This window comes from Citrus sinensis, chromosome 3, assembly GCF_022201045.2.
Source record: "Citrus sinensis cultivar Valencia sweet orange chromosome 3, DVS_A1.0, whole genome shotgun sequence".
Taxonomy (NCBI): Eukaryota; Viridiplantae; Streptophyta; class Magnoliopsida; order Sapindales; family Rutaceae; genus Citrus; species Citrus sinensis.
Window position 1 is genome coordinate 2,772,216 of NC_068558.1, and position 20,591 is coordinate 2,792,806.

At 33.6% G+C, this 20,591-nt stretch overlaps 4 protein-coding genes across 9 annotated transcripts; 3 read left to right on the plus strand and 1 right to left on the minus strand.

Moving 5' to 3' along the window:
• Positions 1-1,738: 1,738 nt before the first annotated feature.
• Positions 1,739-2,855, plus strand: LOC102628910 (snakin-2-like). The gene is made up of 4 exons (XM_006476661.3): positions 1,739-2,017; positions 2,151-2,213; positions 2,345-2,387; positions 2,525-2,855. The coding sequence occupies exons 1-4, from the start codon at positions 1,958-1,960 to the stop codon at positions 2,707-2,709; spliced, it is 351 nt and encodes a 116-aa protein (XP_006476724.2). The 5' UTR covers positions 1,739-1,957; the 3' UTR covers positions 2,710-2,855.
• Positions 2,856-9,703: 6,848 nt separating this feature from the next.
• On the plus strand, positions 9,704-15,487 carry LOC102629177 (calmodulin-binding protein 60 A). 4 transcript variants are annotated; one of them, XM_025099227.2, is made up of 7 exons: positions 9,709-10,316; positions 10,914-10,992; positions 12,485-12,537; positions 12,698-13,185; positions 13,549-13,709; positions 14,180-14,349; positions 14,491-15,487. In XM_025099227.2, the coding sequence occupies exons 1-7, from the start codon at positions 10,228-10,230 to the stop codon at positions 14,510-14,512; spliced, it is 1,062 nt and encodes a 353-aa protein (XP_024954995.2). In that variant the 5' UTR covers positions 9,709-10,227; the 3' UTR covers positions 14,513-15,487. The 4 variants fall into 4 exon arrangements, with proteins under 4 accessions (XP_024954994.2, XP_024954995.2, XP_006476727.2 ...); XM_006476664.3 differs by having other exon boundaries at positions 9,715-10,316; positions 10,924-10,992; positions 14,180-14,386; XM_006476662.4 differs by having other exon boundaries at positions 9,717-10,316; positions 14,180-14,386.
• Positions 15,488-15,882: 395 nt separating this feature from the next.
• LOC102630144 (UDP-glycosyltransferase 74B1-like) lies at positions 15,883-18,026 on the plus strand. Its single transcript, XM_006476666.4, has 2 exons — positions 15,883-16,843; positions 17,109-18,026. The coding sequence occupies exons 1-2, from the start codon at positions 16,142-16,144 to the stop codon at positions 17,844-17,846; spliced, it is 1,440 nt and encodes a 479-aa protein (XP_006476729.2). The 5' UTR covers positions 15,883-16,141; the 3' UTR covers positions 17,847-18,026.
• A 67-nt stretch (positions 18,027-18,093) lies between these two features.
• On the minus strand, positions 18,094-20,480 carry LOC102629854 (uncharacterized protein At5g50100, chloroplastic). Of its 3 annotated transcripts, none has more exons than XR_008052781.1 (8): positions 20,269-20,480; positions 20,031-20,173; positions 19,830-19,937; positions 19,679-19,735; positions 19,486-19,551; positions 19,290-19,364; positions 18,848-18,894; positions 18,094-18,401 (listed from the first exon to the last, which is right to left on the minus strand). XR_008052781.1 is itself a non-coding variant. In XM_006476665.4 (8 exons), exons 1-8 carry the CDS (start codon positions 20,417-20,419, stop codon positions 18,363-18,365), a joined length of 672 nt encoding a protein of 223 aa, XP_006476728.2. In that variant the 5' UTR covers positions 20,420-20,474; the 3' UTR covers positions 18,094-18,362. The 3 variants fall into 3 exon arrangements, 2 of the variants coding, with proteins under 2 accessions (XP_006476728.2, XP_024954996.2); XM_006476665.4 differs by having other exon boundaries at positions 19,290-19,350; positions 20,269-20,474; XM_025099228.2 differs by lacking the exon at positions 19,290-19,364 and having other exon boundaries at positions 20,269-20,479.
• Positions 20,481-20,591: the final 111 nt, after the last annotated feature.

A 20,591-nucleotide genomic window follows, 5' to 3' on the forward strand; every position in this document is an offset into this window, starting at 1 on the left:
GAATGTGCCACTTGAATTTAAGAGTTAATATATCCGTTTGTATAGTTGTTGAGCTACTGTTATAATGTCTGATTGTGCTTTAAACATTACAGCAGAACATACATATACGTTACGGATGAACTTCCAAATGAAGCTCAACAATTTGAGATACAAACCAAAATCATGCAACCTGATTATGGTCTCCTCACATAATATTGACCGCACTTACACATACCACAAGATAACTTTCTCTTCGATTTTAAGTATCTATTTTTTATACCCCAAACAATTATTGTTGTTATTATTATTAGGGAAGGAAATTGTCTCCGATTATCCATTACGAGGGATTGAAAGTGAGTGGGAAGAAAAAGAATTTATTGAGACTAGAAAGAGCCCCCCACAATAATGAGGAGATTCGGGTTATGGAGGACAGTGGTATTCATCACAACTCCAGCTGGACCGCTCATCAGTGATCACATAACGAGTTCAAAAACAACAACTGTGAAGTTACATAGAGCAGCAGGAATCACAGTGCCGCTCGATCAAGCAAAAGCCAGTAAGAAAACAGCTCATCATCAGCTACAGTTTGCTTTCTTGATTTGGTCGTCCTTCATCATGACCTGCCCCCGTTGTTTATCTTTAACAAATAATATTTTACTACTGATAAAATATTATAACATAAACAGTATTATTATTTTAGTGTGTTAAAATAATAACGTAGGTAGTATAAACAAAATCCCCCATTTTTCATCTTAATAATATCTCAATGATAGGACAAAACTACGTTACAGAATCTGTAAGCTACAGACTGCAGCATCAGCCGTTGGATGTGGTTGGATGTGGAGTGAGAAACTAAACAAAAGAAAATCGGATGGTGGGATGACGGGAGATGTTTGTTACCGAATCTGTAACATAGACAGGTCCCTCAATGATATTCAAATACTTTATTGTATTTTACCTTGCCCGGAAAAGCAGTAGCATTATCAAATCAGGTACGGTGATAGTAAGTAACCGTACTTTTACTCACTCTCACTGCTTTGTCTTTTTCACTTCGGAGCACCATGCTACCAAATTCATCTCTTTTTCAATTTTGCTTGGCTACTGGTTAGAATCACCGTACGGCGCAGTGCTAAATGGCTTACAGCTATCGCCTAGCTGTATGCAGCCAACCAAGGCATTCTGTTTGATCTCATCCTGGTTCAGTAACCAAAGTCCATCCATTATTCGAGGCCTCAAGCGAATTTTATGTTAACACATCACCAACTTCGTTGCTTATTATTCATCACATCTACGGCAAACACCGAGAGTCTAATTTCATTTTTTAATTATTTATATAAATAAATAAAATGCAAAAACTTTGCACTTGATTTCTTCTTTTCTTTTAAAGAAAGATATCCATTAGAAATAACTACCTACAATACAAATATTGTAACCTTTAAAGAAAACAATAATTTTATATTTATTAAGTTTAGATATTTAGTTGTATTTATTAATGAACTACAAATTATTTAATATCATACTTAGATATTAAATTGAATTTATTATTAATTATTAATATATTATTTTTACAATTCACTGGATAAATAATACATAAGATGCAATCATTATTAAATATCTCTATTAAATATTTAAAGTGAGAAGGCGTACCATTATCTAAACAAAAACTGTTGTAAGCAAAGGTCCTTATTATTTATGCGAAAATCAAAGGGAATGAAATTTAATAGTTCAGGATACGATGGCTGTACATTATCGACGAAAAAGTATTGTTTGCCCAGCTACCCATGCATGGAATTTGAGATATAACAAAATTAAAAAAAGAGGCTTTTCTTTTTAGCCGCCTAATTGCGACCCCACATGCAGCTCTTTGAAAAAATGAGCAGTCCAGTCCAATCACTTTAAATCGCCCGCTATAAATAGCGCTTCGCAGTTGGCTACTTAGCTATCGGAATTAAGACAGCAAGTAGTAGCAGCAGCAGCGATGACAGTACGCGTGCTTCTTCTGTTGGGGATTTTGCTCTTCTGTGTTGCAGTTGCAGAGGTACACATATTACGTATAGCTAGTGAACTACTGAATTTTCTCGTTCGTTTTCACACATGGGTTTTATCGCATTTATATTGCTTTATTTAATGGCTAATGGCTGTATATCATGCTTCTTGCTTCACGCATGCAGGTTTCATCTACTCTGAAGAAAGAAGATGATGGAGATGGAGTCCAGCATGCTGGTGTTGGCCAGGCACATACATACCTCACAGTTTTTGAACTTCAGTTTCAGTTGTTGAATATATTAAAATGTTTGCATATTCTTGTATCAATTAAATTAAGTGACACGCCGGTTTGTCCCTTTTTTTATTTTTATTTTATCAGCTTGTTGTGAGAGGTGTAACCAGAAGGCTTATGCAAGACCTAGGTGGGTTAAGGTTTCCATATTTTGTTTCCAATTTGCCAGGAACAAAAGTTCCTGAGCTGTTTACTTTTGGTCTCAAATCTCACGGCATTCTGAGCTTTCTGTTTTCTGTATCTTGGCTTTCTGGGTTTTCCCTGTAGACTGTGGAGGGCTGTGCAAACAGAGGTGCAGTCTTCACTCAAGGCCAAACTTGTGTAACAGAGCATGCGGCACGTGTTGTGTAAGATGCAAGTGCGTGCCACCTGGCACCGCGGGTAACAGGGAGCTTTGTGGGAGTTGCTATACTGACATGACTACCCACGGAAACAGGACTAAGTGCCCATAGGCCCATGGGCTTCTGACTCCAGACTGGCCTAAACCCATCTGGGTTGTACATATCTTTTCTCTTTTCTCTTGGAACTTTTGTAACCTAAGTGCGACTGTTTAAAAGTGGGCTATGGGCTGTCTAATAATGATTATAATTTGTGTGAATGCAAAGTCCATCACATGCCATAAAGTTGTTCCACATCCATGCCATCACAAAAGTGAACTCCATTATACTTCTCGACTTAATCAATCAAACCACAAGTAGTTAACATCAAAATTATGCCTTCCAGGGACGAATTATGAGAAAATAGGGTCATAGGGTGTTAAATAATTGACCGAGCTTAATTTGTCCACATCATCTCCCTGTGCCCAAAAAAAATAATCCAAAATTATGTATTATAAGTCACTATTATTATTGGGATTAGGCTACGTTGTAATTGTGGTACCATGTTATAGTTATATTCAGTTGTTAGATGTCAGTGAATTTTATCAATTTAAATACATCTAATAGTTAGATATAATTGTGTTATGGTACTATAATTGTACCATAGGTTTTTTTCTCATTATTGATATTGAAATTCCATTCTGGACATTATTTTAAAATTGGTGAGATTAGTCATCTCTCTATAAGAATCAAAATATATATTTAAATGTTTACTAGTTAAAAATATGAGATTAATATTCTTATAAGAACTTGATGGAGTGATATTTAAGTGTGTCTTATTTGAATGGTCAATCAAGTTTAAATACCAAGGAAGGTAGAAAATTAAAATATGAACTTGACGAAAATAAATAAATAAATAAATGATAAATAAAAAGTATATAAAATTTATTTGATTAGAAAGAAACAATAAGGATCAGATCAGTGATCCTCCGTAACACGAAGTCACCGTCCGCTGTTCATTTGAAGAAACACTGTGACACGACTTGCTGTGTCATTAGTGCATTCTGGCAATGAGCAAGTGACAGTTGGCAAGTCCAAAACAAGATGGTCAAGTGTTTGCTCTTGGGTCCCGCCAGCTGTTTCGATATTAATGGACATCCACGAGTGTTTGGTAAATCATGCACGGCCTTAATTGTGTTTTGATTTTGTTACATATCCAACCACACACGTGATGCTTGTAAGACGAATGGGCCCTCACCAGCCCATTACTACGGTGCCCACAACAAAGGCCTCCGGGGTCCCCGCCGAGAAATGTCAATTGCCTTGCACATCGCGTAACCGTCACTCGTCACATCATCTCACGTCTAATATACTTTTTTTTTTCGTACAGAGTTTATAGTTATAAGCTTAAATTCACCCCCTGCTTAAAATGGCAATCTCCAATTTATAAGTATAAAAATATTCATTTATCTCTATTTACAGAAAAATAAAATTTATCAGTGCACCTTTGATTTGCCCTTGTCTTTTGAAAAAAAAAAAGGATAAATTGATATTTTCACATTTTTAGAGGAGTAAATTGAGAAATATTGTTTTTATATTAGGAATAAATTGAAGTTTATCATAAATTTATAGAAATTTACAAAAGGAAAAATGAACTAAATAGTTGATATCTTAAGAGATTTTTTAAAAATAAATTTTCTATTTAAAAGGTTGAGGGATAGATAAAATCCAAATTGAGGATGTAAATGAGTATTTTGCGATTTTACACATAATATCTCTAGATAATCTATTGGGCTGGATATACAATTAACTTATATATCTCCTATTAATCGATCATGAATTAAGCGTCTAAAATGTTGATTGTTTATCTAGCACGGTGGATTAGGAGATGGCGTCTATGTTTAAAATATGTAGTCATCTCTAAAAATAAAATTTAGGTGAAGATAAACATATATTCTATTAGTTTGTAGGTTGAGATAGATATCTCTCCGTATTTATAAGGTTAGATACTTGAATTATGGTATATATCATAATAAATGTAATTGGTCCGAGTAAATATCTAATATGAATATTAATAAATCTCTAATTATATAATGTATATAAATAATTCAAAAAGAAAGTAAGAAAAATGACAATTTAGGTATCTTAAGCATGATTTTATGCTGTTTTCAAAGTCCTATTTTTCACAGTCATAAGTCATAATAAGTTGCATAAAATATGAGGCCTACGGTCAAAAAATAAAAATAAAAATGGAAAACGTGAAAAAGAAGCATGTCCTGAAATGATCATTAGCTTATTGTGAAATGCCTTTTCCGTGCTTGATTTGACAGAGGAAATCGAAATTGCTTTCAAAATCCAAACCGCGAATCCCTCGATCTGATCTAACCTTTATTCTTATCTTTTTCACTTTTTGGCAAAACAATGTTGGCAACAATGGCAAGTAACCCCTCTTCTCGTCTTTTTCTGAGTTAATGACACTGCATCCTCTACTTCATTATAAAATTAAGAGAAAAGAATTCGGTAGACCTAAATTTTGACTCATTGGTCCTACTTGTTTTATTTCTTTAAAGTAAAATCAATGGCTGGGGCCTTTTTTTATTTATTTATTTATTATAAATTCTCACACCCATCATCAAAGATTTTAAAAGAATATTTTATTCTGTACACCTACTTAAATGTTCAATATATCATTGTTAAAATTATTTTTTTTATTAACTAAATTACTTTAATAATATATAAAAATGATTTAGAAGCCTACACATTTCAATTCCATTTCTCTAGGAATTAGCAACTAAATTATATTATTAACCCAAAGTTATCGAACGTGAGATGTTGAAAAGAATTCCTAAACAAGTGTGGAGTATAATATGACTTTGGTTGTAAATCCTTATTAAAAGACTTATAAACTTGTTCATCAAACTCCTAGATATAAGAATAAATAAAGGCAAGTTATTAAATTTTTTGTCTCATTTTTTGATACGCTCTTATTGGTAAATTAATAGATATTTTACTGCATATTCAAGTTATTAACTGGTATTAAATAATTATTATGAAACCCAAAAAAAAAAAAACACTTAAGAACGTGAAATTAAAGTTAGATTCATATTTATCATAAAATATGGTTTGTATTTTAATATAGAATCATATTCATCTATCATGCATTAAATTAATTAATTAATAAGAAAGTGTATTAATTAAAATATAAGAATAAGTTGTTTTATAAATGAAATTCATAGGGTTGATAGATCTAGACGTAAAAAATTCAAAATATCATAGACTTATGCGTCAAAATTTTCAATTTTTTTTAAAATTTGTAGTAAACATCATGGATTATAGTGTTAACAGCACTCAACAAAAGTATCTTAGCTTATCAAACTCATTTTGGGTTAGATGTTAACGGTGCACCCAACAAAAGTACCTTAGCTTATCAAACTCATTTTGGGTTAGATGTTAACGGTGCACCCAACAAAAGTATCTTAGCTTATTAAACTCATTTTGGGTTAGATGTTAACGGTGGATTAGGAAAATATAAAAAAAAAAAAAAAAAAAATGGGGCCTGTAACCCTTGTGGTAATATAGCTGGACCCTCTGTCTTTAATACCAACGTGAAAAACGCAGGGAAAATTGTTTCATAAAATGGCATTACCTTCAACAATTTGTTGATTACATACCAAGTACAATTTTGGATTCTAATGGTAATGGCAAAATGCTTTGATTACACGGACGGGAAAAGGTTTTGAATCCTGTAGAAAGAATTGATGGACGGAGGAAGATTCGAGGAAGTGCAGCGATGAAATAAAGATAAAGAATCTTTACCTGAATCTTTTTCTGACATTGATGTTTTGCCGCTGTTCATGTTCATGACATTTGACAATTGCTCTTTAACACTTTTTTTTTTTTTTTTTTTTGTTTCCATCTTCATTCCTCATTATTGCAACAAGGCAACAGTTTGAGGCCAACTTTCTTGAATTTCACGTAAAAGATTAAAGCCATTTCATCTTTGATTGTTTGTGTTGTGATCAATGATCATTAACCGCCAAATAGTAGCCCAAAGGGTGGATTCCGATTGACATTGATAGCAGGGTTTGGTTGCGTTTCAATATCAATTTATGATTTCGGTTTGTACAAATTGGCTCCTTTGAAACTCTGCCATTTTGTCACTTATGCCAGTGTAAATGAGAAGATTTCAAATTGTTAATTAATGATCCTAATAAAAATAGAGACATTTATAATTGGTTGTTTGGGTGGAGCCCGTGCTTAAAAATGACCAAGATCATTCGCGCAGTGTAAGCGGACAACAATATCATAATTTAGAGTCTTGTTAAGTTATATTATCTAAAACTTAGATTAATCCAAAATTAATTTCTTTACATGATTCAATTGTTGCTCATCAAATAATTAGGGAACATAAGAAATTACTCTTGGATCAACAATTTTAAGGTTGGTTGGTGAATCGTTTAGTTAAAGGCCGATTGGTAATATTGTAATTTTGAAAATAATTAATGTAACTATCTCTTAAAAATAATTAACTGTAAAGAAAAATAGTTAAGCATTTGATAAATTTTATTTCTAAAAATATTGTGAGTTTTAATATCAATTATATATGCAGACTGCAGTTGGCATATGTTAATTTAAGGATAAGGCTAATTGAACTCATTAATTTATTCTCTACACCCTTTTTCTAAGTAAGAATTTAATTGTATCAATAGTATTTAATAAAATTACGTAATTATCTTCTCTTTCTCATCTTAATTTCACACATTCTAATCAATTCATTCATATACTCTCTTTCAGCTTCAAATAATTGATATCACAAACTAAAAAGAACAACACCCACTATTTAAAATTTAAAATCAATAAATTTTTTTTCAACCATAAAAATTAATAAATATCAATAAATTAATGTTTACCAAACACAAAAATTAATAAATATCAATAAAAAAATCTTGTACATAGGGAGCACGAAATAGAGATCATGATATACAAAGAAATATGCAAAAAAACGAATTCAAAATAGAGTAAAATCGATTGTTTAGTTTATATAATGTGAGAGCAGAAAGAGATTAATATGGGTAATTTTAGATCTTTAAATTTTAAAATTTTAATAATGAGTTTATTTTTTAAATAACTTCAGCCTAATTTTAAATTACAGTCATAATTCAAATGGCTAAAATAGTCACAATTTCAAGTGAAATTTCCTTACAAACATATCAATTTAATATATTTATTTTGTACATAAAAAATTGATAGCTAAAAAAATAATATTTTCACTTTATTACATTTCTTAATCTCAAATCAATAACAACAACAACAACAACTCCTTCTTCTATCAAATTACACCAATTTTGTGTAGTCCAAGTTTAAAAGATGGTCCTTTGAAATACACACACACACACACACACACACACACACACACACAAGTTCACTTTAAATTTTTTTGAATACTTTTAAATTAAATAATAAAGTAATGAAACATATTCTAAAACCTCTATAAATTAACAGTATTGAGACCATGCAAAATTTGTTAATTTAAAAGGATATTAATTAATTAATAAATTATTTTTTATTATATTTTCGTTGTGTATAAACTCAATGAACATACATTTCAATCAACTAAAAATTTATTGTATTTTACCAATCTAATCAATTAAAAATAAATGAATCCACAAAATATAAAATAAAATTAAAAAAATTAAAATTCTTACAAATTTTAGAATTCAACCTCAAAATTTCTAGAAGTAATAAGTAAAATTAGAGATGAGAATAGGTTATATTTAAATTTCAAAGAAAAAAAAGGTAACAATAGAGTTATATTTTATTAAATAAAATATCATAACAATTATATTTGTAACTTTGGCAGATTATTAATTTATTATATGAATGAGACCGCGCAGTTGTATAAGAGTTCTTTTTTAATTTACAAAAAGACATTAAATTATCGAAATTATTAATTTAGCCCTTTGACCTAAATTGTGACCGTGAAAAATTATCATATAATTAGAGTTTACTATTTTATTAAGTATTAAATTATAAAAGTTTTACTATACTAACCTAAGTGTGATCTTATTTGCAGCATTAAAGAAGTTTGGATGGGATGGTAAATAGAAGGTAAATAGGAAGAAAAAGAACAGCAATATAGAGTGTGCATGAAGAAAAAATAAATCAAAATAATAATGATCTTAAATTTTTTGATTTAATTTCTTAGTTAATTAAGGATAGCTTTTGGTTCATGTAAAATATGTAAGGATATATGTGGAATTATATTAAATGTAAAATAGGTTCTCAAAATTTATATACTTTTTAAAATCAGCTATAAGATAGATTTATTTTACCAAAAGTGAATTAAAAAAAAATTACCAAACACTGAAGTTAACTTTTAGTTTCTTAAAATTATTTTAAATCCTCCTAACAGCAGCAATCCTAAATAGACCCTAAATATTTTGCCATATCTAAGCAATTGTTGTGCTTTTCAAAAAAAAAAAAAAACTTAAGTAATTATTGTGAAATGGCAAGTCGCAATACTTTAATTTTAAGATTATTTTAAAATAGAATAATTATAGAGGTACAAATAATTATATAAATAATTACATGTAAACTGATGTCGCAATACATAATTAGTTGGTTAGAATAATAAAAAATAAAAATAAATTACATGGATCCTATCATATTTGATTTTTAATTCAATCAATAATAGATGTACCACATCAATTTATACTGTTTTGTAAAATAATTTTTGTGTATGTATCACTAAATGTAGTCGCTTCATCTTTTCATATTTGGTAAAGAAAATCATCAGTAACTTTAGAAAGGAATGAGTTTTGAGTAAGCAATATTTACTGATATTTATAACAAAAAAAATATTATTCAATTATGTGCGAACGGGGATCACAACCAAATCAAGAATAGATGATATTTTAATTCTGTAAATATAGAATAGAGTCGCACGCATGGTTTTTACGTGGATTTTATTTATGCGATTAGATAAATACAAATAAACTGATAATCGTAAAATAATCAGATTATCCAATAATTTAACAATAATAATAATAATAATAAATCAAACAAATGCCACGAGGCGATAGAAGATGGTGGGTTAGTCAGTTACCCGCAAAATAGGCAGGGCCAAGAATGCGTGTAAAAGCAGGGGACCCACAGATTCATAGCGCCATAACGCGCTTTGAGGGGCCCACAGAGAACACTTGGAAGTTTGCATCTCTTGCACCCAAAAACAGGAGGGGTGGGGTGTGTTTTCAGCCAAACTGCCAGAAGATGCCGCGAGTAGGTGTGAGATGAGATGAGCTCGAGTTTCAGGCGAAGGAGAAGCATCCCGGACGAGGCCAAATTCAAGTATTGGATGTGGATGGCCCAAAACCAATTTGAAAAGTTATCCAATTAAATAATATACATATATATATTTTTTTTACTAATTTTGGATTATTCTCTTTCGCTGTCATTTTTTTTTTGGGGAGTGTGTATATATGATGTCATGTGGTGAGTTTGAGTGAGTAACGTATTTGCGGCGCATGTTGGTCGGCTTGGATGTTGTTGTCGTTGATACTGGTTTTGGCGGTGGTGTTGACGGTCGTAACCAACACCAGAGTCGCAGAGTAGTGCTGTTTCGTGAGAGAGAAAAAAAGAAAAGAAAAAGAAAATATGTCACAGAAGAGGCAGCAAGAAGATGGCAAGGCAAGAGCTGAGAATTGTCCTGAGGATAAGCGTAGAAAAGGGCATACTTTTAAAAAGTTAGTTGCCTTTTTCTTGTTTGATTTTCTCGCTTATTGACTGTTTTTGGTATTACTCTTTAAGTTTATTTTTCCTTTTCTTTTATAGTTTAGATTTGAATGAGAAATGAGTTGGGGGAAGGCTTATTTAGCTGAAGATTGTTGAAAGTTTTAATTGCACAGTGGAAAATTGATGGAAAGGGAACTGAATTTGCTTGTTGAGTGATAATTAAATAATTTTGATCAATGTGCTCTGCCTATGTTATCTGTTATTTGAAATCACTGAGCCAATGTTCAAAGTCGAGAGAAAATGAACTGGGCCAGGTGACAGGTCCGCTTGTGTACTGGAAAATTATGAATTTGTGGAGTATAGGCAAATGTATACTTACTGCTTTATGCTGCAAGGTGCTGTAATTTTTATGGTTTTGAAGTTGGGCCAGAAATAAGTTTGCTCCACTGTTCTGTGTTTATGTAAATAATAAATCAACGGATCAGCTTCTCTCTCACTTCTATTTAGTTGATGCCTTGATAGTGCCTGTTGAAACATGTTTGTGCCTTTTTCTTCTGGGTTCATTTTCTCTTATTTCAGTCTCTAATTTATTAGTTGACTGTGTTCAGTGTGGTTCAGGAGGTTATGAAGATACAATCGGTTCAGCATTTTCTGGAGCCAGTTCTGGAGCCCTTGATTCGCAGGGTGGTATGGTTCACTATCATTTTAGTTTGTTTGTGATAAATAATTGTGCTTTGATTATCACAATACATTTTGCTCGCTGTTACGTCTAAAAAAAATTAAAGCCATATGTTCGTCAGCTTCTTTAATATGTTATCTCAAGAATGTCAATTTAACTGTTTCAAGGATTAATCAGATGATAGCATTCATCATAGTGTACATTCAAGTTCATGAAGTTGATTTCTCAGTCGTACAGAATATAGCCTCATGATTGCTGCACTCTGCTTGCCTGACAGTCATTTGATCATATAAAGCATATATATCATATTTATGCATATTCACACACAAAGTTACAAAGATCTTTTGTGTCTTCTGTTTGGCCAATGGGGATGCTATCAAACTGTATTTGAGTTTTGCTGATCTATTTGTCATGTTGTTAAAGAATATAGTGTGCACAATATATTCTTCATGGGCAGTGGCGGAACCCAGATTTTGGTTTGAGCCTTTGAGGGGGGCCAAAATGAAAAGACTATAAATTTGACTAGCTATACCGTAAACTTTGTAAAATTGAAGAGGCCAATATGAGGTTTTAGCGGATAAATCATAAAATTTAGTAGGCTACAACAAAATTGCATAGAAACTGAGGGGCCCAAACATAAAATTTATATTAAACAAGTAAATCTTATCTTTATTTATTATTTTTCTGGACTGTTAAAAAAAAAATTATATGTTGTCCGCCCCTCATCATGGGATCTGTGTACTCCTAAAAATTTGATTTGCAAAAGCCTTTGTTGGTAGTGAGATTCCTGTAATCTTTGTTTATGTGATAAATATACTTGTCGTGAACTTAATTAGTTATGCTAAGACTAAAGGTCTATTTGGGATTGCTTTTGGGAGGTTTGAAAGTGAATTTGAAAATCTAGAAGCTAATTTTGGTGTTTGGTAAATTTTTTTAGGCATCACTTTTGGCAAAATCACCCTATCCCACAGCAGATTTTGAAAAATAAGGAAGGAGTAGCTTTTCAAGATCTGATTTTGAGAATTAATTTTATACTTAATATAATTCGATATGTATCCTCATATATATTACAAAATTCAAAATTATCCTTATTAATTAAGAAATAAAGCCATTAACTTTAAAGAGATTATTATTATTACCAATTATATTATGATAACAAAATAAAAATATAAAATTAATAATATAAAATATTTATTTTAGTTATTAATTATTATATATACATAATAAAAAATATTTTATATACATGTTTATAAATATTTAAATAAATTTTATCTAACATTATGTCTAATTCAATCATTTATATTTTTATAGCAGATAACAGTAAGATTGACTAAACACATGTGAGTATTTTTAAAACTCACAGCACTTTTGAAAACAAATTTTACTGAATATTTAACTAATTCTCTTCACATCTAATTATTTCTTCAGCACGACTTTCAATAATTTTTTTAAAAGTTACAACATAACTAAACTGACCCCATTTCGTGTTTTCTTGTATAGGTAAAAGAGGAAGTTGAACTGGCTCTAAAAAAGCATTTGGCCAACATGAAACGGTAAGATCAACACTCATTGGTATAGCTATTAACTTTTTTTTTTTTTTCATTGGAAGTTGTGAGGAAGAAAAGGTATCAGATATTAAAGCTGGAAGATAATGAAGTTAACCTTGTGGCATTGAAAATGTTTTGTAAATGTTCTCTAATGCATCCTTTTCAGGAATAGTGAGAAAGAGGTACATTTTCCTGAATCAAGAAGCTTACAACTACAGTTCTTAAATAATCTTTCTCTTCCCGTGTTCACTGGGGCTCGAATTGAGGGAGACGATTCCACTATAAAAGTAGCTTTAGTTGATACTCTTACTGGCCAGATTGTTGCTTCTGGATCTGAATCCTCTGCCAAAGTTGAAATAGTTGTTCTTGAGGGTGACTTTGATGGTGATGAGAGTGACAATTGGACTATTGAAGAGTTTAAGAATAACATTGTTAGGGAGAGAGAGGGAAAGAAACCTCTTCTTACTGGGGATGCATTTCTGACTCTTAAAGAAGGTATTGGTTCGGTGGGTGAGATTTCTTTTACAGATAATTCAAGCTGGACAAGGAGCCGCAGATTCAGACTTGGAGCAAGAGTTGTCGATAACACTGATGAAACTAGAGTGCGGGAGGCAAAGACTGACTCTTTTATTGTCAGGGATCACCGTGGAGAATGTGAGTGATTACGTATTTATTTACTTATTGTTAAGTAGTTAGAATATAACTGGTTGATGTTAATCCTTGCATTACGATGTGACTGTTTAATTTTACCATGTCTCTTTCTTCCTTTTAAAGTCTTATCATCTCTTTTACAGTGTTCAGGATAGAATTAGATTTTATCACTCTGTGCACAGTTGAATCGTTTATAATATTGAAGTGATTTTCAGGACTTACTTTCATGATTGGTTTCCTTTTAAATAGAAAATGTTAGCATCAGACCAAGCATATTCATTGCCATATGTGATGTTTGTTAAAACAAGTCAGTGGAACAAAGAGGTGATAGAAATTTAATTTATTTTTCTTTATTTCTGTTTGCAGTGTATAAGAAACACCACCCTCCAGTTCTGTTTGATGAAGTTTGGAGATTGGAAAAGATTGGTAAAGATGGAGCTTTCCACAAGCGTTTGAGTCGTGAAAGTATCAACACCGTAAAAGATTTCTTGACCCTGCTTGTTCTAGATCCTTCAAGGCTTCGGCATGTAAGACTTTATTCCTTCTTTAGTACTTGGTGTTTTACTTGTCTTGGAAATAATCTTGAATACATTTTGTAGAAGATTTTATCCAATTGTGGTCCTTTGGCAACTCCGCTGAATAAGATCAAGGGAGAATTATAGGACTGAGGTTTCATCCTGGCATTAGTATTGGGGCATACTTGCCTTGTGGGGAAAACAAAGGGTCATGCCTGGTGAAAACACTCAAATTTTCAGATGGAAACCTTGTGCCCACATGAGCACAATCACAACTGCTCTGCTCAGAGAGTATCTTGTTCGTTACAGATGAGAGTCTAAATTGGTGGAGAAAATGAAACCAAACTCACAATAACATCAATGCTTTATCTCGTTCCATTAAAATTTATGTTCAACGGCTCTGACTGCTTGCGATGTGATGTGAGGGTTTGACACTCTTGGAGTAGTAATATGGCAGTATTTGTTTGTTGGTTTGTGTGCAGATCCTTGGTACGGGTATGTCTACCAAGATGTGGGAAGTCACAGTGGAGCACGCTCGGACATGTGTACTTGATAAGAGGGTGTATTTGTACTGTCCACCTGGTACTCAGCAGAAATCTGGTGTGGTCTTCAATGTCGTGGGGCAAGTGATGGGACTGCTTTCGGAATGCCAGTATGTTCCCATTGATAAGCTGTCTGAAACCCAAAAGGCACACTTTCCTTATCACATCAGATCATTTGTCTCTTGTTTATTGTTCAGCTATATAATCTTTCTTCTCTGTTTATGACTTTTTATGTTTGACTGTGACATCAGGCTGAAGCTCAGAACTTGGTAATATGTGCCTTTAAACACTGGGAGGAAGTTGTCTCTTTTGAGGATGAAGCCTCTTTAACAGGCAGCTCTTCACACTCATCTAATGCTCTTTGCACATCTAGCTTGCCGATGACAGAGATTTCTAATGGGAGCAAGATTCTGGCTTCTCACAAGATGGATGGTGCTGATTATAGCCAACTGAATGCCGCTTCTCCGGATATCATTTCGTCCATTTATTCAGTTGGGGGTGTCTCTGGTTTGGATGACTATAACTTGATAGACGGTCTTAGATATGACCAAGCTTTGAGTTATCCAGGCCAAATTGCCAACTCCCTTATCTGTGACACAGATTCCATCTCTCAAACATTCTGTGATGAGGATCACCTGCGGTTCTTTGATACAGATCTCCAGTCACAGAATCTCAGTTTAGAATCACCAGCTGATCTACAAAGTGCTGTTGACGGCTTCCTAATGACACGCTCCACAACTCTTGCGATGGGAAAAGCTCAGAGGAGGTGGACCAAGCTGTTTAGTGTGCTGAAGTGGTTCTCTATAAGGAAAATTGTGACTTTGAAAAGAATTCATACTCGAGAAATTCAGAGATATCCTACTGGGATGTGAATATTTGGTTTCATCATCATACTAGATGTAGAATTTCTGGGTGCTGCCCGATTAAATTTTGTGTGCAGTTGTAGATTTCTACAAAGCTGGAAATTTCATCAGGTGTAGATATAGCTAGTAGCTAAGAAATGTTGCCTCTGCTGGCTCAAGATGGAAAAGTTAATCTTTTTCTCATGTTAAAATTGTAAATATTTTTAGATGGTTGCAGTCAGAGAAGCAGGCTGGGTTACTTAGCAAGGAACTTGGAAGTTGCTTCAATTGAGGCTTGAATACTCGTGTGAAAGCACAAATTGTAAAACAGTGTCTATTATGTGGGATCTTCATTCTGTAAGACTGCATTCTCAATAATAAAGGCGAGCTTTTATGATTATAAAAATCCTTAGCTGAATAGTTTAGTGTTTATTTTTTTTTTTTTGGCCTCAGCATAGAGGATATGTTATATGTGCTGATTATTATAATGTCCAGAAGAAACCACCCTTAACCCTGGTAGTTTCCAGCAAGCTCTGTTTGGAAAGGCCAGAGTAAAAACGTATGTGAAAGTGGTGTCGAGATAAGTGTCGTCTAATAAAAGCATACGTGAAAGTGGAGTCGAGATAAGTGTTTTCGAATAAAAGCATTTTCTTTGAATATAGGGTCTTCTAGAATATTTTTCTGAAATGCATATCATGTAGCAAGTGTTTTACCAAGGAAAGTGTTTCTGACAGTGGCAAGAGTACTTTGAAACGGATTACAAGTAGGAAGTGCACTATTCAGGATTAATACTGCGTCAATTCAAATAATGAAGCTTAGCTTTGGCCATTAATTTCAACGGCGAACGCATTCTTAATTCTAAATCGAAGTTTTCCATGGATTACAATTATGATTTGGACTACTTAGAATTAGGTAAGGTGGGTGTGAAAAACGAACCACGCAGTCTAATCTACTGTGTCAATTCAAATAATAGGGCTTATCTTTGGCTTTAGTGTCAACAGAGCGAACCAATTTTTAATTCTAAATCTAAATTTTCCGTTGTAACCATCTATATAGGTCTATGTATCGTTTAATCTATTCACCAAAAAGAAAGCAGACAGACTCCCAAAACAGAGAACAAATGGAGAACCAAAGGGAAAGGGTTCATGTACTTGTGCTCACATATCCTGCCCAAGGCCACATAAACCCGCTTCTCCAGTTTGCTAAACGCCTAGCATCCAAGCGAGTCAAAGCCACCTTGGCCACCACCCATTACACTGTCAAGTCAATCCATGCGACAACAGTAGGCGTTGAGCCAATCTCCGATGGCTTTGATGAAGGCGGCTTCAAGCAAGCTCCAAGTGTAAAAGCTTATTTGGACTCTTTCAAAACAGTTGGTTCAAGAACTTTAGCAGAGGTCATACTCAAGTACAAGGACTCAGAATCACCGGTTAATTGCATAGTATATGATTCATTGCTTACATGGGCTCTTGATGTAGCTAGACAGTTTGGCATTTATGGAGCTGCCATGATGACTAACTCTGCTTCTGTTTGCTCCATGTATTGGCAAATAAATCACGGTCTCCTGACCTTGCCTGTGAATCAAGAAACAGTGCCCGTAACGTTGCCTGGCCTGCCTTCTCTTGCTTCTTCTGACTTGCCGAGTTTTCTAGCGCAACCTGCAAGTAACCCTGCTTATTTGGCAGCAATTTTGGAGCAATTTGGCAGCTTGAATAAAAATGACTGGGTGCTTTGCAACTCCTTTGAGGAGCTGGAAAAAGAGGTATTTAAATCACGGTCTCTTGTTCAATGCTTTTAAGAGTAGCTAAGCAAACGACCTAGATTAATTCTTGTTTGTGAAGAACAAAGAGATCAATTGAAAGACTAAAAATACGTTCAATCAGGAGAAAATATCAAGTGAATAAAGTCTGGAGTTGGTCCTACCAAAATTTAGATTTAGTAATTGCACCAATCAATTATTAATTATTTAATTTGCATTAGTTTGGCTAACTCTCTCATTTATGGATTGCATTTTTAACTTTGAAAAGCTACTGAGGGCCATGCTTGGACTCTGGCCACTGGTCATGATTGGACCACTGGTGCCATCAGCTTACTTGGACCAACAAATTGCGGGAGATTCAGCTTATGGAGCTAATATTTGGGAACCAACCGGTGACCAGTGCATGAGATGGCTAGCCACAAAGCCAGAAAAATCTGTGATATACGTGTCATTTGGAAGCATGGCAGACATTGCAGCTAATCAGGTTGATGAAATTGCGCGGGGCTTAAAAGCAAGCGAAAAGCCTTTCTTATGGGTGGTAAAAGAGAATGAAAACAAGCTGCCTGTTGAGTTTGTGAATTCAGTTGGTGAAACAGGATTAGTAGTGAGATGGTGCAACCAGTTTGAGGTTCTAGCTCACCAAGCTGTTGGTTGCTTCATAACACACTGTGGATGGAACTCAATTTTAGAAGGGTTGAGCCTCGGTGTGGCAGTAGTGGCAGTGCCACAGTTCAGTGACCAGCCGACTAATGCTAAGTTTGTGGAGGAAGTGTGGGAAGTCGGTGTGAGAGCTAAGAAGAATAGAGCTGGGATTGTGACTGGGGAAGAACTGAACAAGTGCGTAAATGAAGTTATGGATGGAGAAAGAAGCCAAAAAATAAAGAGGAATGTTTCTAAGTGGAGAGAGTTTGCCAAGAAAGCTGTTAGAGCTGGTGGAAGCTCGGACAAGAATATTGATGAATTTGTGGTAAGGTTGATGAAAGCAGATGGGAAAAGTTTAAATTGAAGTTCTTGGCTGATAAATTATATTTCCTCAACGAATTTTACTTTCAAATAAGTCATCTGAAGAATGGAAAAAATGATACTATTTTTGCAATACGAGGTGAGTTGTTATTGTATCGCATGAACACGTAGATTAATTAAACCTTGAAAAACAGCAAAAAACGTATCACAACAGATAAGATGATCTCGTCTCCATTATTTTTTAGAGTATGATATATACGCCGGATCAATTAACATTAGTTCACGAAGCATAACTGAAACACTTACTTGAAGTATCAAGTATATAACTGATATCAATAAACATAAATATATGGTATCGGAGACTTCAAAATTTTACATTTGTATTCCTGTAACCACCCTAGCCTTTATTTAGGATGGAGATGTTTAATGCAACATTAACATTGCTCTCCAAAATCAGATTGGAGATGGCATACCCCCTTTGTTGTGGTAAGGTAGGAGCTTTTGGAAATTTACAAAATAAACTATCAAAATCCTGTTGACAAGCAATCAATTGGTGAATTCACATCTGACAAGATTTGTTGTCTCCACATACTTCGCCCTGTAAAGAAACAAAAATTGATCATTACCAAACACTTCTACCATTGACTGTTTAAAGCATTTTTTATGGAGAATGATGGGCAAGAAACAGCTTTAGCTGGCATAGTAGTGCAGAATGCATAACATTCATGCTGAATGTGTTAAAATGATGACTTCTAGACTATTGATATATTTCTGTTTCTATATTAAAATTTAACGGGTGATCTTTCTCAAAGTTTTGTATTTATAATGCAACTTTTGATGATTGGAGTTGCTGTGAAAATCCACTAACATCATAGGCTAGTCTGCAATTCAGCTGAACTGGTTTTTTTATTTTATTCGGTAGATGTTTATTTGGTTCTACAAAAATCTTCTCATCAAAGCCATCCAAAGACATTGAAGAACATACAAGGGCTAACAGATCGAACAATAAAAGCAAAGAAATTTATGCAGGTGCAGAATGCCTACCTTGTTCTTCCTTCGTGCTTCCAAAATTTCTTCTAAAGGAGGGCGACCTAAAACCAAAATAGGCCAGCGGCATAAGGAATTATAAGAATTTTAATGAAGGAAACAGAATCAATCCCAGAAACCATAGGTTTAACCAAGATTTTCTGTTGGAGTTTCTCAGACTAGTAATAGGAGAAATCATGCTGTTAAGATAGGGCAAGCTGAATATTATATGCAGTGGAAACTGAATGATACTGATCCAGTCTATTGAAGGTCAATTGAGATACAAACTGGTGATGTTTGATTAAATAAGTTACAGAAAGTGATTCAGAAAATAACTCATGCTACTGCAGCAAACCAATGACTCTGCACCTATAGCATCATACTTGGCCGTGCAAGCCAAAGAACATAAAAACAACTCAGAAACTCTAATGAGAAAATTCCTTATAATGCATGAATTTACCTGTGATTTGAAGACGATACTTAGCCCAAACACTATAAACAAAATCAGCTATTTTGGCAATCTGCAAATACCATGCTTCCCATTTAAAAAAAAAAAATTGAAAAAAAAAAGAACAAGACGGGATTACCAACAATTTTTCTTGGTAAACCCAAGTTTCTGAAATAAACATACCAACACAATGGATATGAAGACTTACAGGTTCATATTTAGTAATTGCATAGACCCATCCAAGGCCAACTTCTTCGTACAATCTTCTAAATGCCTGCAGAGTTTTTGTATGCAACATTTAGATCTATATACAAAAGAACAAGATTATAATACAGCAAACACCCAACCATTAAAACAGCTAAGGCACTCAGATTTGACAAACAATAAGGATAGAGACTTACTTCGACGTCAGTGACTACAGTGCCATCCGAAACGATTGCATGAATACTTCCCATAACCTGAATAAAGAACGAAACTTAGAACGACCAATATGTCTAAAAAAATTAATGCTTAAATAAGCTAGCAAGTAATATGCAACGTGCAATCACATACAGTTTTGTAGTCTAGGCCTTGATTCTCCTCAATAGAGTACTCATCTGAACTTATATCAACAAACTTTATAGTCCCATATTGCTTATTCCTCTCCTTTAGCATGTTAACCTGTCAATAACATAACGAATATTAACAAATCAAAAAAAAAAAAAACTTGTAACATTAAATTTCTATAAGCTATAAATCAAATAAAATCCAGACCTCTCGCATGCAGAGAGGGCAATCTCCATCATAAAGCATTTTAATCTTCCAGTTCTCTGGTGATGGATCCTTATCATATTCTTTCTTGGAAGTTAAGGGGTCCGCAGTGGCCCCCTGGATTGCACGAATTTGATTTCTATATCCTACAAATTAAAATTCGTGCATGGTACAATTTAATAAAGTAACCAAATTTGCATCAAATTCTTAAGCATACATAGTCCAAAGAAAGAAAAATTACCAGAACGGTGGTCGGGATGTGATGTGAATCTTTGGAACGAACGTGAAGGAGAGTGATGAAACCTCATAAAAAAATAATGATTTGCTGATGAGACAAACGGGTTTCTTCCTCTTGTGGTGCATGCAATTGCAGCAGCTCCTCTTACAGCCATTTCTGTTCTTTAGTTTTCGAGTACCAGACGAATCATTTCTTCGTCAGCCTATTATAATGATAACACTTTTGTTGCAAAAACGGTCTGCCAACGTGGCAATACGGGCTTCACCCAAAAAGAAGAGAAATAAAAGACTGGGTCTAAGTGAAATTAAATTAAAGTACAGGGACGA

Excerpts from the sequence above, each read along its gene's own strand:
- LOC102630144 (XM_006476666.4), top strand. The coding sequence starts at position 16,142 with ATGTATCGTTTAATCTATTCACCAAAAAGAAAGCAGACAGACTCCCAA. Across the intron at positions 16,844-17,108 it reads TTGAGGAGCTGGAAAAAGAG|CTACTGAGGGCCATGCTTGG; the intron begins GTATTTAAATCA and ends AACTTTGAAAAG.
- LOC102629854 (XM_006476665.4), bottom strand. The coding sequence starts at position 20,419 with ATGGCTGTAAGAGGAGCTGCTGCAATTGCATGCACCACAAGAGGAAGA. Across the intron at positions 20,174-20,268 it reads ACATCCCGACCACCGTTCTG|GATATAGAAATCAAATTCGT; the intron begins GTAATTTTTCTT and ends TTTAATTTGTAG. Across the intron at positions 19,552-19,678 it reads CTGTAGTCACTGACGTCGAA|GCATTTAGAAGATTGTACGA; the intron begins GTAAGTCTCTAT and ends AAAACTCTGCAG.
- LOC102628910 (XM_006476661.3), top strand. The coding sequence starts at position 1,958 with ATGACAGTACGCGTGCTTCTTCTGTTGGGGATTTTGCTCTTCTGTGTT. Across the intron at positions 2,018-2,150 it reads TCTGTGTTGCAGTTGCAGAG|GTTTCATCTACTCTGAAGAA; the intron begins GTACACATATTA and ends TCACGCATGCAG. Across the intron at positions 2,214-2,344 it reads AGCATGCTGGTGTTGGCCAG|CTTGTTGTGAGAGGTGTAAC; the intron begins GCACATACATAC and ends TTATTTTATCAG.
- LOC102629177 (XM_006476662.4), top strand. The coding sequence starts at position 10,228 with ATGTCACAGAAGAGGCAGCAAGAAGATGGCAAGGCAAGAGCTGAGAAT. Across the intron at positions 10,993-12,484 it reads AGCCCTTGATTCGCAGGGTG|GTAAAAGAGGAAGTTGAACT; the intron begins GTATGGTTCACT and ends TTTCTTGTATAG. Across the intron at positions 13,186-13,548 it reads CAGGGATCACCGTGGAGAAT|TGTATAAGAAACACCACCCT; the intron begins GTGAGTGATTAC and ends TTCTGTTTGCAG.